This window comes from Musa acuminata, chromosome BXJ1-5 (assembly GCF_036884655.1).
Source record: "Musa acuminata AAA Group cultivar baxijiao chromosome BXJ1-5, Cavendish_Baxijiao_AAA, whole genome shotgun sequence".
In the NCBI taxonomy this organism is placed as follows: domain Eukaryota; kingdom Viridiplantae; phylum Streptophyta; class Magnoliopsida; order Zingiberales; family Musaceae; genus Musa; species Musa acuminata.
In genome coordinates, this window is record NC_088331.1 from 11063608 (window position 1) to 11087145 (window position 23538).

At 41.6% G+C, this 23538-nt stretch overlaps 1 protein-coding gene across 2 annotated transcripts; it reads left to right on the top strand.

The window, feature by feature from the left end:
- Positions 1–167: 167 nt before the first annotated feature.
- LOC135673788 (uncharacterized) lies at positions 168–22296 on the top strand. 2 transcript variants are annotated; one of them, XM_065183093.1, is made up of 8 exons: positions 168–368; positions 2868–4917; positions 4993–5072; positions 5197–5254; positions 7121–7269; positions 8379–8465; positions 10328–10456; positions 21931–22296. In XM_065183093.1, the coding sequence occupies exons 1-8, from the start codon at positions 300–302 to the stop codon at positions 22057–22059; spliced, it is 2751 nt and encodes a 916-aa protein (XP_065039165.1). In that variant the 5' UTR covers positions 168–299; the 3' UTR covers positions 22060–22296. The 2 variants fall into 2 exon arrangements, with proteins under 2 accessions (XP_065039165.1, XP_065039166.1); XM_065183094.1 differs by having other exon boundaries at positions 5008–5072.
- Positions 22297–23538: the final 1242 nt, after the last annotated feature.

A 23538-nucleotide genomic window follows, 5' to 3' on the forward strand; every position in this document is an offset into this window, starting at 1 on the left:
ACTCGATGTTGTTTCTAATCTGACTTAATCTCCCACCAACGTTCGGCTCACATGTGTTGGCCGAGCCACGAAATAGATAAGAAATCTTCCCATTGGTCCATAATTGTGGGCCCCGCTATCGTTTTAAGACTTACGAGCATTGTTTAGGGTCCGGCCCAGAACTCGGACTCCGAATCCACTAGTGGGGAGAACGAGCGTCCGAGCCCTACGCAGCCCGACTGCCGCTCACTCGAGACTGAAGACCTTGAACCCTAAACTACGCTCCGACGCCCTCCCTTCCTCGTTGGAGACCGCCAAGGATGGGAGCTCTCGCGACGCTGACGAAGTGGATTCCGGAGGACGACTTCCTGCTCAAGAACGCCGTCGAAGTAAGTACAACTTCATCCACTTCTTCTCCTTTCTTGTGAATTTGGATGCCCTATCGTTGTTTGCTTGAAAAGCATCGAATTCCGCCCCAAATCGAGAGATTCGGCGACAATTCGCGGTAGAAGAAGACAAAGATCGGAGTAGAGTCGTGTAGTACGCTTAAAAGATAAAACGATGATTTTTTTTGTGATTTATTTGCTATTCTATGCATTGATAACCTGTTGAAAGGCCTAAATTTAACCCCTGGGGTGGTGTCAATGGTATAATTGTAAAAAGGTTAGGATGGAAGTAACATGCTGTTTACATGCGGAATTTTCTGTTCCATTCCTTATTGTGCATCCCTTCCTTTCTGCAGTTGTGCTTGATCCTCCTGCACAGTCCGCCTTCTCGACCGTATCTTTGAGGGGAACATTTAAATTAAATATTTGCTCACGTGCATAAGCACCTTTTTCATTATTAAGAACTTATACCAGAATAGTATTGAGTGTAACATGTTTGTGGTTTGGTTGTCTTAATGATGAACTCACATAACTTGTTTGATGAGTTTTGAAGAGATATGATTGTAGGATATAACTGCAAAGAGATTAACAGACTAGTGCATGTTAGTTTCCGGATTAAACCTTACTAGCGTCACAGTGATATAGTGCATCTACATATTAACGTCATAATTCGTTGTTCTATTCTAACATAATATGGCATCTGTGTTATACCCTACAACCCAAAACAAGTTCTTGAAGTAGTCCATAGCTCTTACCAAGGGTTGCCTTTTCGGGTACTGGACCCGTTTCGGCAATCTGTCGGAATGAGATGTATTGTTCTATACCAATGTACCAACACATGGTACATCGATGGGTATCGATGTTTTGATGAGAAAGAAAAATAGGGCGAAGAGAAAGGGGTGATGATTGAACATAGGAAGAAGAAGGAAGAAGAAGAAAGAAGAGGAGTGCAGCGGTAGTGTACCTGGAAAGCAGTGAGAGCATCGAAGCGATAGTGGTAGCATCACAGTGGTGAAGTGGCAATGGCGAGAAGAGGTAGCACCGCTGCAGCATCGTATGCGAGAAGAGGGCTCGCGAACTTGTTTTTTTTTTTCTTTCCTTTTTGAACGTGTAAATGGATTGGGGCTCATCACTTTTTTATTTTTTTATTATTTTAATCGGACTGCCTTAATAAACGGACTGCCCGAAACCGGGGTGGTCCATGTATTGGTCCACGCCTGGTTCAGTATGTACCACCCGTACGATACCGTTTCGGGCGGTACAACATTCACTGGCTCTTACTACATATATTATTGCCAATCTAGATATTTTTTATTTAGGGTGGATGGATTCTAACTGGAGTGATAGGATGCAACATTGACCACCTCATTTGAACTAAAGGATAGGGTTCAACACTAACTGCTATTATTGTGGGGCCCATTCTAAAATTTTCAACCAGTAAACATTGTAAGTCAACACCCAGTGATTGATTGGAAAATTTGTTGAGCCAGAGGTGTTGAGAGTGAATGTTTAGTCCTAAAAGGTTTCATGATCATGAGAAACAAATAGATATGAATTATGATAAGACAAATAATATGACTACCTATGTGAATGTTGTTCAAAATGTTGAGTTATTTATAAAACCACATTGGTTAGGCATTTGTACATGTGCTTCCTAGGCCAATAAATAGCCTTCCTAGTATTGTCAAGTTTGACCAACATTTTAGTTTGCTTGGCTTGGTTTGCGACCCTATTTGGTACATGCAACAGTTGTCTAATTTATGTTGAAGAAGTGCTTTACAGAAAGATGCTTCCTGGAAGTCAGAAGTTTAATTTTGGTTGGATTAACTTTTGGCAATGGTATATATTTGTATTTGTTTTACTTTATTCTATTATTTTATTAAATCATCACATCATAAAGAAATGGTTAATCTATAGCAGATTGGCAAACAATCCATTTCAGTTTATTTGGGATCATACTATCAAACAACTTTTCTCCTCTAGAAACATGAAAGTCTTCTTTTGTAACACGTTACTTTCATTAGTAGGCTTAAAGTGCAAAGAATGTGAATCTTTCTCATTTTTATCTTAAAAGGGAAGCAAGACTACCGACAAAATGGGGTCTAGGGAGAGTCAAAGTATGCATCCTTGCCTCTGCATGCTGTAACTTGAAACTTGGTCCCGTATTTTGTAACTCCAGATTTTTAAGTTAATAATTTGTGGCATCTAGGTTGTCATGGATATGTAGATTAAGTTTTTGATTACCTAATTTGACTTTGGCATAAATTTCCATCCTTCAAACTTCATGGATATGTAGATTAAGTTTTTGATTACCTAATTTGACTTTCGCATAAATCTCCATCCTTCAAACTGGAAGTTTGAAGTGATTAATATGTCCTGCAGCATTTCACATCTGTTATAGTGCTTGTTATGTCTAATTTGCTTACTTTTTGTACTTGGTTAAGTTCCAGTAACATCTCTAGGAAAGAAGTTTGTTTTTCTTTATGGTGATCTTTATTGCAGGCTGGTGCTTCCTTGGAGTCATTGGCTAAAGGTGCAGTATGCTTTTCCCGAAGGTTCACTCTTCGTGAACTGCAGGACCGTTGGTATTCTCTCCTCTATGATTCTGATACCTCAGCAGAGGCATCTGCTCGCATGATTGAATTTGAAATTGAAGTTTCTATGTCCAATCCTTCCAAAGGTAACCGAAATTGCAACTTGAAAGGAAAGTATTCTGTGTCTGGTAAACGGAAAGGAGATAGCATAAGAAGCCATTACCATGCCAGGCGAAAACGTATCAGAAGTGAGCCTTGTAATTCTGGCAATCCTGGTTTCCTTGCACACTATCCACATGTTGCTAGTGACAGCATTTATGGCGGTGGAGACCGGTTAAACCTTCAGGATCAGCAACAAGCTGATAACATTTGTCCAGGAGAACGAATCTTGAGTTGTTACGGATATCAAGAAACTGGCTATGACAATGAACATATCTTCCCTGAAATGCTTAAATTTGGTTCTGCTACTGCCAGTGGTAACAATTGTCACCATGCATTTCATTCTGAGTATGTTGGATCTGTTGAAGATGAATGCCCAGATGGAATAGTAGACAAAGAATATCTATATGACTTTAAAGAAAATATTTCCCTTGAGTTAGTTGACAAAGAACAGTTAAATGCTGCAGAGCAGTCCTTTGAAAATGACTACATACAGAAAAGTCCTCCTCCCCAGTTCCTTAGAGATGTACAGAAGGATCCTTCTCAGTTTCTTGAGGAGAATCTTCCTTCTCTGGATGCATCTGAAGATATTAATGAAAATAAGCCAATTCAGCCATTGCCTATTAATGATTCATGTGGCGACAAAGTCATAGAAGTGAAACCCCTATCTAGTCCTGCTTCAGAAAATGAGAATTACGATGGTGTTCAAAAAATCAATAACACAAGTTTACATGTTCCCAAATGTGGGGATATAGTCCATCAGCTTGGGTGTTCATCTACCACAACTTATCCTCTTTCAGGAACGGCAGACATATCCTCACAAAGTATGCTGATGAATATGCATCTTGAAGATAAAAAGGTTCTCGACATTGATGATCATATCAACAAAGCAGGATGCCATAACATGTCATCAGAAGCCAATATAGGTGAAGGAATATCTAATGTTGGATTAAATAGCCCAACAATGATATCAGAAACTGACCTGATGGACTTCTCTGGTGCTTTCTTGGAGTTTGCTGATGATGAGGATATCATCTTCATGGATATGGATGAGAAAGATATTGGAGACAAATCCAGCTTAAATGGTCTAAGCTCCATTTTATTGAGTTCTCCTAGTGATACACATGAAGATGATCAAGCTAATTGTGACATAAAAGAGATGGAGAATGTAGATACTAGTGCTGTGATATTTGAGGGGGATCAATCAGAAGGAACCAACAAAAACTGTGATCAGATTGGTTCTTTCTGTGACAATGATTTAACTGTGTGTGTTAGAGAAAATGTGCCAACTGCATCTTCAGCAGTGTCTCATACTGTTAAACCTCTTGAAGGGCTTCTAATTTGCACATTGAATACCGAGGATCCTGAAATTCCATGCAATGATGATGTTCTTTTACCTACACAACTGCTGCCGCAGTTTCCTGCCCCTATTAAGCTACCATCTACTGATGGAAAGTGCCCTTTACTACATGTAACCAAAGTAAAGGAGGAACATATGCCAATTGCACAACTTCTAGTTTCTTCGTTCACAAAAGTGCCTTCTGCATTACCCAAAGGAGGATTGTTGAACTCAACTGATGATTGTAGGCTAGAAGCTAATTCCTTTGAAAGGGTTGGAGTCTCTAGAGATGCAAGCCTTGCTGCTAAAGATAAAAAGTCATGCATGTTACAATCCATTGCATTGCACTCTGTGGCAGGTGCTCTAATGAAGGAAGAAATTGTAACTGATTCGGAAAAGCAGTACAAATTTGATAACTCTGTCAATCCATCTTTGGGTACAGCAGCACCTTTATCCGATCATGCTAAACTTTACACCTCAAATACTGCTGATGGTTGTAAAAGCGAACTTGATATGCAAGGTACAATAGATAAATGTGTTTCATTCAATTCAGATCTTGTTTTGTCCAACTTGGATCTTTCACAACCCCTTCCAGGTATCTCAACTTCAGATCAGGAGCTTCAAATTTCTGACAGTGAAGATGATGTACCAAACTTCTCTGACGTTGAAGCGCTGGTAAATTCACTCATTTTGATTAGTTGAAATTTTGGTTTGGTTTTTTTTATCATTACCTACTTCAAAAATTTTAATTCTGACCTAGAGGTAAAATATGGCTATTCTATGTATTATTTTTTTGCAGATACTTGATATGGACCTGGGTCCACATGATCAAGAGTCTTGCCTGTTCACGAAGGAAGGTAATCTTGCAGATATTGGCTACAATGTTTAGTATATAAAAGATATTGCCTTCCATGGTTTGTTACATGTGACATACATTTATTTGCAGTATGTGTCTGTTTTTATGAAACTTCAATGCTTCTATACAAATTTGGTTGCTGAATACATTCTGTAGTTTGTATTATTCAATCAGACACAAGTTGTCACAACCGGGGCCTGATAGGTAACTAGCCTATCAATCTCGTTTGGCCTAAACCACTGACCAAAATGTTTAAGTCGAAGTTAATAGTAGTACACTCATTAGACCCTTATAAGTCAATTTAACATTGTCCACTTTCGATGTGGGACTAATTAAGGTATTATAATTGCTCCCACTTAAGTGATTGACGTCCTCGTCAAGGCCCAGCAAGCTTAGATCAAACCGTAGCATGGTTCATGTGAGATATAGCTCAGTGGTCGCTTCATGCTGTGATGAGTTCTCTAACTCCATTTACGGGTTACCCTTTCCTACTTGAGCCCCCTTACCATGCTCAAATACTAGGTCGGTTCTGATACCAAATGTCACGATCCAGGCTTGATAGTTAACTGGTCTATCAACTTCGTTTGGTCTAAACCACTGGCCAAAATGCTTAAGCTGAAGTTGATAGTAGTACACTCATCAAATCTTTATAAGCCAATCAATCTTAGGCTTGCCCACTTCTGATGTGGGACTAATCGGGGTGTTACATAAGTAATATGATTAGACTGCACTTATTCAGTTATTCTCTTTACTAACCAACACAACTGCCACACTGGATGCAGTACTTGGAATGTTTGGTCCCGTTAGGCCAGGTTTTGATTTAGTGACATGGGGCATTATGCACCTGACTTATCAGCATGATGCTTGTCAACTAGCATGGATTGGCATGGGGTTCATACTGGCCAAGCCTGGCTGTGCACTGGGCCAATGCATGATTCACATACCAGCATACATGGATTTTCTTGCTGCAACCATGTCATCATGAATTGGCACATAAATCTATGGTATTTATTACTTGGTGATATGTAATTACCAAGACTTATTCTCATGCATTATCCTGGTTTTAACCTCTTTATTTTCATTCCTAATTTGCTTGTACAACAGAAAGAAGCGGCACTTAGAGTTGAAAGTTAGTTCCAAGTTTTGTAGCCATTCACATGTGTAAGTGATGTATCGGTGTGAGGAGGTGGTATTTTGCTCCCATGCTATGCTAATGAGGTTTTATATCTAATGATTGTCCTGGGGAACCTTTGAGGTTCCCAACTGACACAATAATTAATTTAGACATTTGTTAATACAACAATGGGTTTGTGTTCTTCAAATTTTGCAAAGAATCCCTGGCTAGATTGCTGTCACTCAGCATATTCAGATTTTTCAATCATTAATTTTGGTTTCTTTGTCAAGTACATATTCAATTGGTTGCCAAGTACTGCTTATTGTGAAATACTTGCCATTTTTATTGGCTTTTATAATGTTTTAGTTTATACAGGGAATTAGGGGAGGATTTATTTTGATCCTTCACAATCAGTTGGAAGGTGAACTGACTTTGCGAATCATCAATTCTGTATCATTAAGGTTAATTTTTTTTAAAATGATGATTTCGTATGGTCTTGAAGTATAGAACTCTCTGGATTCAAGAAGTCATTTCATAAGAAGATTCTTTTTACCATCTAAACCGTTTTTAAATTAATGTCATAGATGCCACGGTTAAATGGATTTTTTAAGTTACTCTTTTTGCTTTTTCAGCCACATATTGTACGTATGAAAAGCTTTTACTGTTGTTGCTAGATGCTTTTGTTATGCATACTGCTCCGAATGTGCTGTGTTGACTTTATTCTTTTCTGTTTTTCCTTCTTTGTGTGATCAGTGTCACTCTATCAGCCTGTTCATAGTAAGAAGGCCATCATGAGGTTGGAGCAAGGTGCCCGGGCTTATATGAATAGAAAAATTTTATCGCATGGTGCTTTTGCAGTTTTTTATGGGCGCCGTATGAAGTACTTCATAAAAAAAACTGAGGTAGACATTAAGATTGACAATATAGACATTTAGTTTTACTTTGATATTTTATTGAATTTAACTTACATCAATTATGCTGTTTATCTCTACATAACCACACATATAATTGTTGTTATATTAGACTTGATGCACCATGTTGCCATGTAATTATCTGGTGCAGGTTCAACTTAGCAAAGATTAAAAATCTGAGTCTGATCCTGGTATCAGTTGGTGGTTGGACCAGCTTGGTACTGGTACTGTACAGTGTGCCTTGTGTTGGTACACCCAGTTGCTGGTTGGACCAGTTTGGTGCTCGTACACTGTACAGTGTGCCTTGTGTTGGTATGGAGCGATACTGGCCTGACCATAACAAGAATACCTTGAAAGATGAAGGAGAGCTGTGATTTTGGAGGAGGGTCAATGAGGTTGGGGGAATAAGCTCGTGCAATCATAGAGCAAATATCGTCTCCTAGATTTGGAAAAGAACTTAGAAATAAGGGGACATGACAAAATTCTTCAGCTAATGAACATAATTCCCCAGTAAAGTGAATAAAATTTCGAGAAGTAATAAAAGAGAAACAATCATTAGATATGTTTAGTGCCCGTGCATCTAAGAAGAGGGATACAGAATGCTGGTTTTCATTTCATCAGTTGGGACTGAATAGAACTTTACAAACTTAATCAAGAGGATGTGGAATGTTATTGTCATAATGGGAACAAGTTGTGATGTAATAGAGATATAAATGACCCAACTTCACGGCCTGCTTGTTTTCTGTAAAACCCTAGCTAATTTTAGTCTACATTGATGTTAACATATAAGGAAATTTGTTGGTTATATAGTGACACTTATCCAATTAATTGAGAATCAATACTTGGATTTAAACATTTTTTTTATTTTTATTTTTTGATATCAATTAGACTATTCTTTGATCTTTTAATTTGTTTGTCTTCATTGACAGTAGAAGTGGTCTAGTGTTAATTGTTACTACATCTGCTTTTTCAAGAAAGACCTATGCCATTGTTTTTATAAGGTTGTGTGCTTTATAGATTAGTTTCATACATCTTTTGAAATTATTACTTTATTATCTTTTTTCTAAGACATCATATATCATGCTTTTCTTGATATGAAGGTATCACTTGGAAGAGGGACAGATGATGTAGAAGTTGATATTGACTTGAGAGAAGAAGGGCATGCTAATAAAATATCTCGACGCCAGGTAACAACCGCCTGCCTACTATAAGTTATTTATGCTAATTATAAGAATTTGATTTTCTTGGCTAATATATTTTAAATATTCGATTCTTTAAAGTCCTTTAGTTTCAAATACTGCAGATCTCATTGAATTTTAAGCGTTCATGCTTATATTCTATCTATTTTTAGCAGTTGAGACCCCAGTGTATCTTTAGATACTTCTTTCTACGCATACATCTCCCAGCTTTTGTTGGTATAGTTCTCTTGGGTTCAAGGCAGAAAACCTGTTTTGTGAACAGTGATTTCATGTTTTTAGGTACTTATCGTTCATAACAATTGGCCATCGAGCAGCCATGCAGAATTTAGGGTTTAGGCGGTTTCCTTTTCGACAATGCTCTATCCTGAAATAGTGGTTGAAACTAGTTTTCCTTCTGCTGCTGTGTGATAGTGGTCACATGAAGTTCTCTGTGTCACTACAGAAAAATGTAGATTTTGAACCAATATCTCTTATGTTTCATGATGTAGAAATTGTTTCCACTAGAATTGTTCCTGTTAAATTATTCTCAGCATTTTAAAGAATACATAATGCATTCATATTGTTTGTAAAGTTAATTTTTCACATGTTAGTGGATAAAAGATAAAATGCTTATTTAACAAGAATTTGTTGTCATATTCTGAAAATCATGCCACAATTCTCAGCAGAGCATGAGGCACCAGCATGAGCGAGTGCCATTTGCTTAGTTTGGTTCATCAAGTGATTCATGTTACTCATACTGGAGTTATAAATTGGTTGTTAGAAATTCACAATTTCCAAAATATTCTCTAGAGCTGCACTGTGCCAAGCTGTCATGGTCTCTCATCAGAAAATAGAGATGGTTGCAATGGCCTTAAGTCCTCATGTATGAAAACAAATCCCACCTTCATGGGTAAGTGGTGAAGGTGGGATTTGTTTTGATACATGAGTTTTTACTAAGCTTAGTTTTTTTACATATGTTTGCCTAATGAATCAACATACGCATTTAGGACATATAATCATATATCGAAACAACATACGAACTTTTCAAGATGTTAAATAAGTACTTGTTACATGAGTTATTTATGATACAACCCATAATTTGTCAATGTGGGGCCCTTACTAATACCAAAATGGATTACATAGTGCCTTGACAGGATATTGTGGCTGGATGTTATTGTGATGATTTTGATATTGCTCTCATGATATTTGATACACTGTGTTTTGATTGTGGATCAATCAAGTAATGATTGAGCTACACTGCCCATTAAGTTGTGTTGGTGGCTACAAGTACAACTTAAACTGATATGTAGTGCTAGATTGGGGTATGAGTGTGACAAGAATAACTGTTGAGTACTAAAACTACCATCAATACCTGCTGTTCTGGTCAATATGAAGTCTCCAACTCAGTCGAGGTTTAAAATCTAGGCCTGGTAGTGCTATTTGATACTTGATACACTGTGTTCTGATTGTGGATCAATTGAGCAATAATTGAGCTACACTGCCCATCAAGTTATAGGTTGGTGGCTACAACTACAACTTTAACTGACATATTGCTAGATTGGGTACGAGTGTGACGAGAGTAACCATTGAGTACTAAAACTACCATCATTACCTACTATTGTGGGCAATATAAAGCCTCCAACTTAGTCAAGGTTTGAAATCTAGGCCTGATAGTGATCCCAGCCATCGTTTTGAATGGATTGTGCTGGTACCAACTGTTACAATATTTATGCATTTTAGTGGTACAATTTTATTCGCTTTCGGCATATTGCATTGTAAATTAGCCAAAGTCTGCAATTGAAATATCTGTTTGGCTTCTTAACTGTTTTGATGTTCACCCATATCAATATTGCTTTTTATTTCTTCTCTAGGCAATCATTAAGATGGACAAAGACGGATCCTTTCTCTTAAAGAACACAGGCAAGTGTTCTATATTTGTCAATAGCAAGGAGGTAGCAGCCAGAAAACGGATAGTTTTAAGTTCTAGTTCTTTGATTGAGGTATGAGCTTCTTCTTTTTCGTTTTTTCTGAGGCAAGTTTCTTTTTCTATTTTTGACATAGATTTTTTGATAAAGAATAGTGTCTTCATTGATAATTGTGGTCCAGGTGTAGTACTAGTAGCAACAGCAGCAGTAGTATTACATATTTCTTATGGACTATAATGCTTTCTGGTTAGTTTTTATCATGAGTGATTGAGTTCACATTCATTGCATGCCAACAGCCAGGTTTGAGGTTACTGAAATCAGTGATTTTGAGGCATGTCAAGTCAAGCATCTACTTTGGATATAATGCATACCAATTTTCTTTGTTAAACAAGATGATAACTTAGTATCAGCAGTAATCCAATCAAAGAGTAATGAATTATGTAGTTTAAGCAATGTCCTGGGCTTGGCTATGCTCTAGATGAAGCGAAGGTTTATCTAAGGAGATACTATTATTTCTTTAGAGCATCTTCACGTACATAAACATTGTTTTCTTGAGTTTCTTCAAAGATTGTCATCAACACATGGGAAGCTTATATAACTGATAGAATTATTGAGCAAAATTGGATTTCTTGAAGAAAAGGAAGAGCCCAAGTATCACTGACTAATTGTCACAGACTTAGCTAGAATTGCCTAAGTCATAAGGTATCCTTACGTTTTTCGCCTGTAAAGGGTCAGCCTATTTGCAACCTTGCTTAGGTTTTGAAGGACCTGTAAAAGAGCAAATTGATTAATTTCGAAAACAAGCGGTGTACAAGTCCCGACATCTTGTAAAGAGGGCAACTTTATAAACAATTCGACAAACACTTAGTGTGCAAGAGAGAAAAGAGAGGATGGACAGTCTCAAGTCCATAAATGATTGCTTACTAGGTGTCGGTTGCATTGGCAAGTTTCCATAGGCTTTACGTCCGAACTTGTGAATCTAATCAACACCCAATACTGCTCTAAACCCCTATCCAGCCCTGTGTCACCCGGTGATTCTAGGGTGCTGAAATGATTGACATTTTGCACTACACCGCAAGCTACATAAAACAAGCCATGACATGCGAAAACTGAGCCATTTAGGGTAGTTTTGCCCATTGTGGTGATCGATTGCTTTGCAGTAGTGCAAACTCTTGTTGCTCATAGTTTTCAAGTAAAAATACACAAAACCAAAAGAAAACATGTTGTCAAACATATATACAAGTAAATAATAAGCGACGAACGGTCTGTTGACGGAGGCATTGCGGGTGCGTGATGACCGTCCGTAACATTCTCCCCACTTAAACTATCGACGCCCTCATCGACGCTTGCTGGTAGGTTTTGATGACTGCTTCTTTGTGTCGCAGTGTGTCTTCAGGCTCCCAACTGGCTTTTGTCTGGGGAAGCTTTCACCACTTCACCAAGTACTTGATCTATTTTTCCCCGTTGTGTCACAGACTTAGCTGGTTTTGCCTAAGTCGTGCGGCACCCTTGCGTGTCCGTCCGCAAAGGTCAGTCTCCCCGAAGCCTCCCATTGTCCCTTAGGACCAACAATAGAGAGAACGGGTTAGAGAGAACGCCTCAATCGGGATCCACAAGCAAACATCTCTGAAAAACACTTCATAGACAATGCAAATTACAAACAGACTTTACAAGCTCTGAACAGTTGCACAACAAAGGGTAAAATGGTCCATTATAGACCGAAAATCTCTCGCACGTGTTCACATGACACAACCTTTATTTACAAGCTTAAAGAGGCCACCAACCCAACTAAAATGGGACTATTAAGCCTTCGGCCGCCCCTCTACATGCTGTACAAGGCATGAACATGCCAAAAGACATGGACATACATAAGCATTACATCCAACATCTTGTTTAGAAGTTTGTTCGTGACATTATCCCCCACTTATTCCTTCGACGTCCTCGTTGAAGCCTTTGTCGACACTGCAACTCCTCACCTTTGTTGAGTCTTCAATCTTCTGCTCCAGCTACAATGCGCCTCTTGGCTCCTAGCTGCTCTCCACTGCTGTTTTTGAGTAGTCGAACCTTTGATCCGCCATGTTGCTTCAACTCACCAAGACTCTGGTGTGGGATTGGCTGAGTTGTGTTGATCCTTGATTTCTGCGGATCCCCTAGATGAAGGAAAAGACCATCATTACTGCGCCAGTCTCTCAAATGCCTCATGTTGCTTAAACTGGGTATATGCTTGTTGGAGCTTTAACGAGCATCTTCTCGCAAACTTTTGAAGTTTTGAGTCATTCCTCCACAAAATTTGCTCATTGACTCTTCTTTCACTTAGTTGTCACATCCAAGTAGGTTCGCATCACTTCCGCTTTCGATTGGCATTTCATTTGGAAATGAAGCGGACAATATACTCTCAGTAACACTGATCACCGTTGGTGAGGATTTGACAAGTATTGTCTTCCATTATCTTCGAAGGGTCTTTGAACATATGCAGAGCTCCTCTGCTGCATAGATAAGAGGATTGGGGTACTCGGTTTCACCCATTCTCTTAAGAGTTGAGAAGGCAAAGGTTACTTGACTTCGCTCGCCTCCTCGAGGTTGTACTCCATGCATCGAGCTGGTTACTGGCCTTCGCCTGCTCTTTGCTCACTTCTGAAGCACTTGAAGTGTTTGCACTCCTTGCGTTGAGTTAGCTACTGTGATTCACCTTCTCAATGCCATCGAACTTCTGGAATGCAGGAAGTTTTCACCCCAACTTGGAGTAATTCTCTCATAGGTTTGGTCGCTTCTGGGATTGTACCGTCTTCTCCATCAACCCTACCGCCTACTCTACTGAGTAGCAAAGGTACAGCACCGCATACTGCCTGCTTCGTTCCTTGGTTATGCACTCTTGTATGACCCGAAGTCCTTCACTTTCGGCTATCTTGATGAGAAGCTCATTGACACCGGTCTTACGAAGTTCCTCGGCCTCTGCCCTTCAGCCTTGTCTCGGTACTTGGAGATTGCCTCTACATGCTCCACCTCCTCGGCTCCTTTCACGACCAAGCGCTCTTCCTCCATGAGAGTAAGGGATCAATGACTTTCACGGAAGTCCCGCCTCTGCGGTACCATGGCGTTGCCATGCCCATGGCCCTACTATCCGTCGCCTCGCATTTGCATCCCTTTTCTTCACGATCAGTAGATATGTCTCCGTGGCACTCCTCTGAGTACACCTCCATTCTAACTGATGCTTAATTTTGGGTAGCTAAGTCCCTCTGGACTCATCGTCGCTTCCTCGCCCCTTTCGACCCCCTGCTTCAACACCTCTGTGTTCTCCAAGCAGTTTGTTTGGTCGATGGAAAGACAGACTGCAACTCCCATGCATGGCCTCTGCCATCACGTTGTAGGGTTTGCACCGATTCTGTTCTCCTTAGCTTCCTTGGTAGCAACGTTTGCTTACTCGACCTTGTCCTCTGACTTACCGGGCTCCCTTAAGCGAATATGAGCTCTGGAGCAGTCCAACTCTCCAGCTGCTTCAACCATACCTCTGTATGATCAAGTCCCTCCCATGGGACTCATTGGTACTTGCATTCGAACTTTTCCCTTGGTGGAACATAGCTCCCATATGCTAATGACCAAGGCTTTCATCCGATGCAAACTTCGATGCACGCCCGGAAGACCCGCCTCTGCGGTACCATGGCCTTCACTCTTGAATCCATAGTGTTTCTTACCGTCGTGTTGTTCACCGAAGTGGAGCTTCCAGTAGCTCCCGATCATACCTCCGTATGATCTAGTCCCTCACGGGACTATGTCATGTGTATCGCATTGCCACGAACTGTTCCACCACGATCCGCTGCACCATGTCGCCTCCTGGTGACATCTCCATTGCATTCTGATCCTTGTGGAATAAACTCGAATTGTGAACCCTCCATGTGTGGCCTCTGCCAATACATCGCAGGGTCTCTTCCACCTTCGATTTTGTTCGCTCCTTTTGCAATCGACCTTCATCCACCTATTCTTGGGTCACACCTAGATGAAGCACCGCTCTAGGACAGTCCGTCGCCTAGTAGCTCCCGAAGTCCACCGACTTCACTGTAATTTGTGCACCATTGTCTGGATCCTAGGCCTCTGCCCCTACCGGCACAATCTTCGCTGCGCACCGCTTCCTTTATAGCAACTTGAATGACAACACTGTGGCATATTCTTCAAGAGTACCCACCTCTGAGTCCTCTTGCCCCGTGCTAAGGCCTTCTGAACCCAATTTCGCCTCCGCAAATTGAGTTGCCTTAGTTCCTCCATTAAATGCTTTTCCGAGATAAGGTGCATGTGCCCAGAAGCTCCCTTCGTCTTTGGCACCATACAAGATGAGTCCGCTCCGTCAGAATGAAGGACCCATGAAACAACATGATCCTACTCTTGCTTCTACAAGAGTTCATGTCCTTGACCTTTGTCTAAGGAAAGCACTGTGCTTTTGCTCCATGTTCCAATTTCTATGTTGGCTCTGTTCATGCGGCTTGGGTACTTCGCCAAGTTACACCCAAGTTGCTCCTCTCCTCGTTTTGCATTGAGTTGATGGTGGCCCTCGCGCCCACCATTCCACAGGTCAGCCCTTTCTGGACTCGTCGTCGCTTCCTCGCCCCTTTCGACCCCCTGCTTCAACACCTCTGTGTTCTCCAAGCAGCTCCCTTTGGTCGATGGAAAGACAGACTACAACTCTCATGCATGGCCTCTGCCATCACGTTGTAGGATTTGCATCGATTATGTTCTCCTTAGCTTCCTTGGTAGTAACGTTCGCTTACTCGACCTTGTCCTCTGAATTGCTGGGCTCCCTTAAGCGAATATGGGCTTTGGAGCAGTCCAACTCTCCAGCTGCTTCGATTATACCTCTGCATGATCAAGTCCCTCCCATGGGACTCACTGGTACATGCATTCAAACTTTTTCCTTGGTGGAACACAGCCCCCATATGCTGATGACCAAGGCTTTCATCCGACGTAAAATTCGATGCACGCACGGAAGACCCGCCTCTGCGGTATCATGACCTTCACTCCTTGAATTCATAGCCCTTCTTGTCGTCGTGTTGTTCACCGAAGTGGAGCTTCCAGTAGTTCCCGATCATACCTCCGTATGATCTAGTCCCTCACGGGACAATGTCGTGTGTATCGCATTGCCATGAACTGTTCCACCACGATCCGTTGCACCATGTCGCCTCCTGGTGACATCTCTATTGCATTCTGATCCTTGTGGGATGAACTCGAATTGTGATCCCTTCATGTGTGGCCTCTGCCAATACAACGCAGGGTCTCTTCCACCTTTGATTTTGTTCACTCCTTTGACAATCGACCTTCATCCACCCACTCTTTGGTCACACCTAAATGAAGCACCGCTCTAGGACAGTCCGTCGCTTAGTAGCTCCCGAAGTCCACCGACTTCGCTGAAAATGGTGCACCATTGTCTGGATCCTGGGCCTCTGCCCCTACTAGCACAATCTCCGCTGTGCACCGCTTCCTACCTAGCAACTTGACTGGCAACACTGTGGCATATTCTTCGAGAGTACCCGCCTTCGCGTCCTCTTGCCCCGTGCCAAGGCCTTCTGAACCCAACTTCGCCTTCGCAAGCTGAGTCGCCTTAGTTCCTCCATCAAATGCTTCTCCGAGATAAGGTGCATGTCCAGAAGCTCCCTTCGTCTTTGGCACCATGCAAGATGAGTTCGCTCCGTCAGAATGAAGGACCCATGGAACAACATGATCCTGCTCTTGCCTCTGCAAGAGTTCATGTCCTTGACCTCTGTCCAAGGAAAGCACTGTGCCTCTGCTCCATGTTCCATCTTCTATGCTGGCTCCCTTCATGCGGCTTGGGCACTTCGCTAAGTTACACCCAAGTTGCTCCTCTCCTCGTTTTGCATTGAGTTGATGGTGGCCCTCGCGCCTACCATTCCACGGGTCAGCCCTTCCTTGAGTCTGATCTCCATATCGACTCCAAGTGTGCCTTCATTTGTGTTGCTTTGGGTCGCTCCCCCACTTGATCTCGCAATGCAACCACCAATACATTCTCTCAAGCGAGATCATGCGACGACTCCTCGTCGCTTGCTTGGTCCATTAAGCTTCGTGGAGTTGTTGTTTGTTGAGGTACTCCTCATCAACATGTGCGGTCCGTTGCACATGATTCTCCCTCTGGAGAGCCGGGACTTATCCCTCCTGGATATCTATCCCGCTGGAGCAACATCTCTCTTCGTTTCGGAGACCACCATCCCCTTCGGACTACTCCGATTTGCTGAACAAACTGTGCATTGTTTTTGCCTCCTGCAAACGCACTTACTAGATTGCGACTCCACGTCAATACAGCCCCCACTTCACCACTCAAGGCCTAGCAACATGCTGAACTCGTTGCATACTTCAGCCTCCTATGGACGTATCTTTCACATGCCGAAGAGAAAGTTTCAATGCTCCATGACGTCGAGTTTCAGCCGCCTTGGGATGGCCGCAAGCATTCCATTGTCCGCGTACAAGCCCATGCATGAGTACCGAATTCTTCGAGTTAGCAATTCCCTTCACCTCTGTGAGCTTTGAACAACTCTTTCGGTTGGTGAGCAACTCATTCCACCTTGCATGGTCTCATCCTTTACCAAGCGCCTCGCTTGCCTTGAGCACCATTAAGTATAGTTGTCAACGTTGAGCCGTAGCTCAAACTCAGCCATCCCAACCTTTGTGCGCTCCGCATTCTTCCAAGCTTGCCTGTTCTCGTGGTGCCTCTTGCGCGAAGGGTTGGCCATTCCTCTGAATGTCAATCTCAGATGCCTGCTCCTCCGAGTGACTCCTTTTCCCTACATCTCCATGCCCGTTTTCCCCCAAACGGTCGCGCGTGTGCTGACTGCCCTCAACGCAGCCCCACTAGGTCCCCCACGTTTGCATGCTAAGTGTTTCTATGAGTGCTTGTCCCACTCTGATACCATTTGTCACGGACTTAGTTGGTTGTCTAAGTCGTTCGGCAACCTTGCGTGTCCGTCTGCAAAAATCAGCCTCCCCGAAGCCTCCCATGGTCTCTTAGGACCCACAAAAGAGAAAATAGGTTAGAGAAAACGCCTCACTCGGGATCCACAAGCAAACATTTTCGAAAACACTTCATAGACAATGCAAATTACAAACAGACTTTACAAGCTCTGAATAGTTGCACAACAAAGGGTCAAAATAGTCCACTACAGATCGAAAATCTCTCACAAGTATCCACATGACACAACCTTTATTTACAAGCTTAAAGCGGCCACCAAACCCAACTAAAATGAGACTATTAAGCCTTCGGCCGTCCCTCTACATGTTGTGCAAAGCATAAACATACCAAAAGACACGGATATATATAAGCATTACATCAAACATTCTGTTTAGAAGTTTGTCCGTGACACTACGTCGGCAATTACAACTTGTTGGAGACATTGTTTATCTTGTTGATAGTTGGGAAGGGTCGTTACTTGCGCTCCAGTCTCTTATGTACTTTGTGTACTAGAGTAATGCTGGTTGGAGCTTCACCAGCACCAAGTTGTCGACTTTAAACTCCTATGATTGCCTTCCCATATCTGGCCACTTTATATTTTTGGCCGCCTTCTTTAGATAAGCCCGGATAATATCTACATTTCGATGCATTCCTTTGCAAAGTGATATGCTAACGGGTTACTCCCGACATAATCGATCGTCAAGGTGTGAGGAGTTGACGATTGCTATCCTGTATTGATCTCGAAGGGGCTCTTGTTGGATGTAGAACTCCGCTGTAAGTTGTAGAAGAATTGACCTATGTCCAACAACTTCACTCAATCCTATTGGTTGACACTCATGTAGTGCTAAAGATATTGCTCAAGGAGTGAATTTATTCTTTTTGTTTGACTATTCGTTTGGGGGCGGAGGCTTATAGATAAGTATAACTTAGATCCCAACAATTTGAATAGCTCGATCCAAAACCGTCCCAATAACTGTCTCGATTGCTGATGATATTGTGTGGGACTCCCTAATACTTTATGACATTCTTCATCATCAACTTAGTTGCCTCCTCCGTTGAGCAATGTAGGAGTGCAACAATGAATGTTGCATACTTTAAAAAATGATGGACCACCACGAGTATTGATCCAAGTACCCTTACCGTTGATAAGCTTGATATGAAGTCTAAAAAAATGCTCTCCCACAACCTTTTTGGTACTAGCAACGACTCCAAAAGTCCCATCAGCTTTTATTGTTCTACCTTATCTTGTTGGTAAGTAACGCATGTCTGAATATATTCCTCCACATCAATCCCCATTTTTGACCAATAGAAGGCCCTCTCTACGAGAGCCAACGTTCGATGAATACCTTGAAGTTTTGCCCAAAGGGAATCGTGACACTCTCTCAAGAGTTCACACCTTAAATCATCCTTTCGAGAAACATAAATTCTATTCCTTTTAGTGTAGATGAGTCCCTTTTTGACCCAAAATCGTTATGTCTTGCCTTCTTTGATCAATTGCATCAAAGTTACTGCTTGGGGATCATTGTACAGTCCATCCCTGATTTTGGAAAGGAAGTTGGAGTGCAGTTGATTTACTTGGCCTCCGCCTTCCAGTTGCATGACGTTCACTAGCTCCATTTTCCTACTCAATGCATCGGTCACGACATTTGCTCTTTCGGGTTTGTACTTCATTGTCATATTAAATTTAGCCACGAAATCCTACCATCGTGCTTGCTTTGAGACGAGTTTTTGAGTTTGAAAGTAACTTCACAATATTCTTCGTTATTAGCACAAATCACGTTCCGAGAAGGTAGTGCCATCATACTTGTAGATAGTGGAGCACTACAGTTATCTCCTTCTCGTGCATCGGATACTGCCGCTCGGTCTCGTGGAGCTTGCGGCTCTTGTAGGCCACTGGGTGACCCTCCTTCCTAAGTACTCTTCCATTAGCGAAGTTTGAAGCATTTGTATGGACTTCGAAAAGCTTCCCGTAGTTTAACAATTTGAGTACCCGTTTTATAATACAACAACCTTTAGGTTTTGGAATGCTGCTTCACATTTATTTGACCATTGTCAAGGTTGCTCTTTTAGTAACTTTGTCAATGGAGCTGCGTGCTTGTAGTACCTAGCTATGAAGCGCTGATAATAGTTTTGACGAAATCAAGGATCTTAACTTCGGTATCTTCTTTGGTGTTTGCCACTTTGCCATAGCTTGTACTTTTGATTTGTCCATTCGAATGGATCCTTCGTCGATTCGATGCCCCAAGAATAAAATATTTGTCTGGGCAAAGTAGCACTTCTCCGTTTGCACAAACAAAGTGTTCTCCCTGAGAATTATGAATATTATTTGAATGTGTTTGACATGCTCCTCGAGCATTTGGTTGTAGACAACAATATCATCCAAATAGACGACCACAAACTTGTTTAGATGCTCTTTGAACAGTTGATTCATAAGAGTGCAAAATATGATTGGAGCGGTGGTTAAGCCGAAATGCATCGCCAAGAACTCGAACGCTCCATACTTGGTCACACAAGTAGTCTTTGCTTCATTGCCTTTAGCTATGCACACTTGCCAGTATCCTAATCGAAGGTTGTGGAGAAATACTTCGCCTTGCCAAGTTGGTCGAACAAGTTTGCGATAAGTGGGATGTGATACTTGTTCTTCACCATCATCTTGTTTAAGGCCTGATAGTTGACGTATAATCGACGACTCCCATCTTATTTCTTCTGGAAGAGAACTGAAGCTCTAAATGATGCTTTAGAACTACAGATGAGACCACTGCATAACAGTTCATTTAACTGCTTCCTAAGCTATGCCAACTTTGGAGGGGCCATGCAGTATGGTGAACTTACTGAGGCATCACTCTCGGCTCCAGCTCGATGTGGTGATCCACACCTCTGCGTGACGGCAAAGTTCTCAACAACTTAGGTGGCTTAACGTCTGTGAACTCCTTCAAAACGTCCGACACCATAACAGGTTCATGAGTGACCTCTATATCAAGTAGCTCCAGCTTTTTTGCGACCACGAAAATTAATTCGTCATTTCACGCCCCTTTTTCGGTTGTAAAGTCAATATTTGTTGTGGGTCCTTGGTTTCTCGAGAAACTGAAACTACGTAAGGGTCGTTGCCTCCCATCAGGCATAGGGAGTTTAGGAATGACATTTGTACCAACTTCGCCACGTGCATGAACTCCATTCCGAGGACCACTTGGAACTCATTCAGTGGCACCACAATCATATTCGTGCTTTTGCTCCATATCCTGATTTTGATAGGGACCCTCTTTGCTTACTTGGAGATCTGCTTAGCCTCCAAGTTTACAGCCTTCATCTGACTTGGGCTCTTTTTTAGGTTTAACCCAAGTTGTCTTGCTTCTTGATCGGCAATGAAATTGTAGATACTGCCAGTGTCCAACGCACTAGTTGTTTGGTCATTTAGCTTGATGTCCACATATATCAACTCGTTATTCCTTGCTTTTTGTTGCTTCATCTTCATGTTCTCTCTTACTTGACCTTGCAATGCATTCAATAAATGCATTGCTCCCATTCGAGATCCTTGCGACTTCTTATTGTCGTTGTTGGATCCCGAACTACTCGAACTAAGGGCGACGATCTTGCCCTTGTCCCATCTAGAGGGATGGATTGATGTTGTTAATGCATTGAGTGATTGCTTTTGTGGGCACTCCCTTACTATGTGCGGTCCTTCGCACAAGAAGCATCCACCAAGTTTTGTGGCTATGCCTTTTGAACTTGGCCCTTTGTAGGAACTCTTTTTCTTTTGCTCGATTGTAGACTCCTTCCCTCGGGAAGACAAAGTCAGTGAGCCCTCGATCAAATTGGTGACATTCCTTCGATGCGGTTGCTACTGTGCCCACAGCTTCAGGCTATAGAGGAAGCTGAACCACTCTCCCTGTATCTCTCTTTCTCTTGCCTCTCGCACTTGCCTCCCTCGCCTTGCTCATCTCTCTCTCTCTATCTCTATTTCTCTTGCCTCTAGCACGTGCCTTGCCTTGCCTTGCTTTGCCCGTCTCTCTCTCTCTCTCTCTCTCTCTCTCATCCTGTATCTCTTCTGTGATTTCTCTCACTGCCTATCACTCGCCTTCAGTGGTTGCTTGGAACTCTTCTCAGCTGCAACCGTCGCACTCTCCCATCCTCCATCTCCTGGTCTTCTTTTCCTCCTCTCCTTCACCCAAGAGTGCCAGAAGTCCAAGCAGAAGTATAGCAATTAACATCTGCATCTTTTTTCACTGTGGCTATGCTAGTATTCCTAACTTTACACATATTCCATGAGTGCTAAAATCCACTAGGAAAAAAATAACTTCGTATGTCTTTAGTGTCCTGCCTAGGTGCACAAACCAATTCTGTAAATTAGTACTAAAATTCATATGGAAGGAGATTGTAATTGAGGCAGACCTTTCTAATGGGAAGGCCATCATTGCATCTCATCTTTGTAGTAGAATCAACTTCATGAACATGACAAATATTGTTATCTAGATTGTGTTGACATTAAAAATTTGAATTCTGTACTTTTACAGCCGGTGACTCGTCGCATACAGTTATTCAGTTGCTTATTCATTTGTGTGATGTAATAAACAATCAATTCACCAGTGTTTGATTGTGTTTGCAGGTTAGGGGTCTGAAATTCATATTTGAGGTAAATCAGAGTGCAGTGAAGCGCTACATCGCCACATCCGCCAGAGGGACTAGCAAAGGAGAGAACACCGAGTTCGACTGGTTAAATAGTCGGAATGCATAAGAGTGGGAACTGACGACTGCTTGTTTCAGTTTTCACATGCTATCTAATATCATCTGGATCGGGTGTTGTTATTTGTACTTGCATGACACACCGATGATTTTGTATGTACGAGAGGCTGCTTTCAAATCCAATCATCAGATGGTTCAAAACCTCATCTGATAAATTTAGAAGATGTCAACTAGTCAGCTGGTAAAGATCTTAAATGTTGATAGTAAAAAATTCTGTGATCAAATCTCATATTCATGGCTTACACGCACAAAAATCATGTGCCAATGTTTTAGGTAGCCTCTATGAGAATTCAGCCAGCCAGTTGGTCATGTAGCTTCTCTTAAAGCCTGTGGACTTCAGTTGCGGGAGAGTTTTGATCCTGGCTGAACCCTAAAATTCATGCCCGATTGGTTTGTGGTTATTAACAGAGACATATATCTGGTGAGTACATATCGAATATATTGAAGCTGTGCGTAGATTCGTCAGTAGAGATGACAACTATTCTAATAATTTAAGATTGCATGCGGAATTATAATTTTTTTTTTTGTGCGCACGGAATTATAATATTTTAAAATAATAGAATATTTAAATTTCATGCTCGTACGGAATTGTTTAGGAATGTTTTACTAATTCATTTCCATTTGATCCTATTCAATGTCTCATTTCTGTTCATGCAAGTGAGGTACACATATGGAGCCGAGCCGTTGAAATTTCATTTGATTCAGCAGACGGAATGTACATTCCATCGGCTCAAGCGAAGAGTATCCTCCGTCAAAGAAGGGATTGGTTGACACTATTTGTTTTCATGGTTTATCTCGCCCGACACATCCACCCCATCCGTGTTCAGCATGTGGTGAGTAACTTACTCCTTGATACTCGACAACGTGAATCTTGAATCCGCTATCAATCCGCTATCAACTTTTCCCGATGCAAACACAGCTGGGATATCAATATTTTGGGATATCAATCGGAAAGATGAGACTTTGGGATGTAACGATGGCAACATTAGACAATAAAACAAGGGACTAATTATATATTATCTCTGTAGCTAGACTTTCCTAGCATTTCAATCGATTTTAAAAAATTTAATCAAAATCTCTCTAGTTATAAAAGTAATATATATATATATATATATATCCTAGTGTCATCAATTTTACTAACGAAAATACGAGAATACGAAAATAATGGGCAAAAAACTAATTTAAGCATTTTAGGTAGTGGTGAATATAACAATGGATGACAACACCATTGGGGGGCTACGGGTGTTTGTTGTGGATGAGGAGAGTGGCGACGAGAGATGAGGACCATTTTGCATCTGCATTGACGTCGATGTAGTTGCCGAGCGACAAAAGGGCTGTTCGACATTTGCATTGACGTCGGCACATAAGCAAAGTAGCATTGCTTGGCAATTGCATCAATACTGACGCATATATTGAGTGGTAAAAGGGCTACTCATTGTGTCGACATTGACGCAATTGCCGAGCAGTGAAA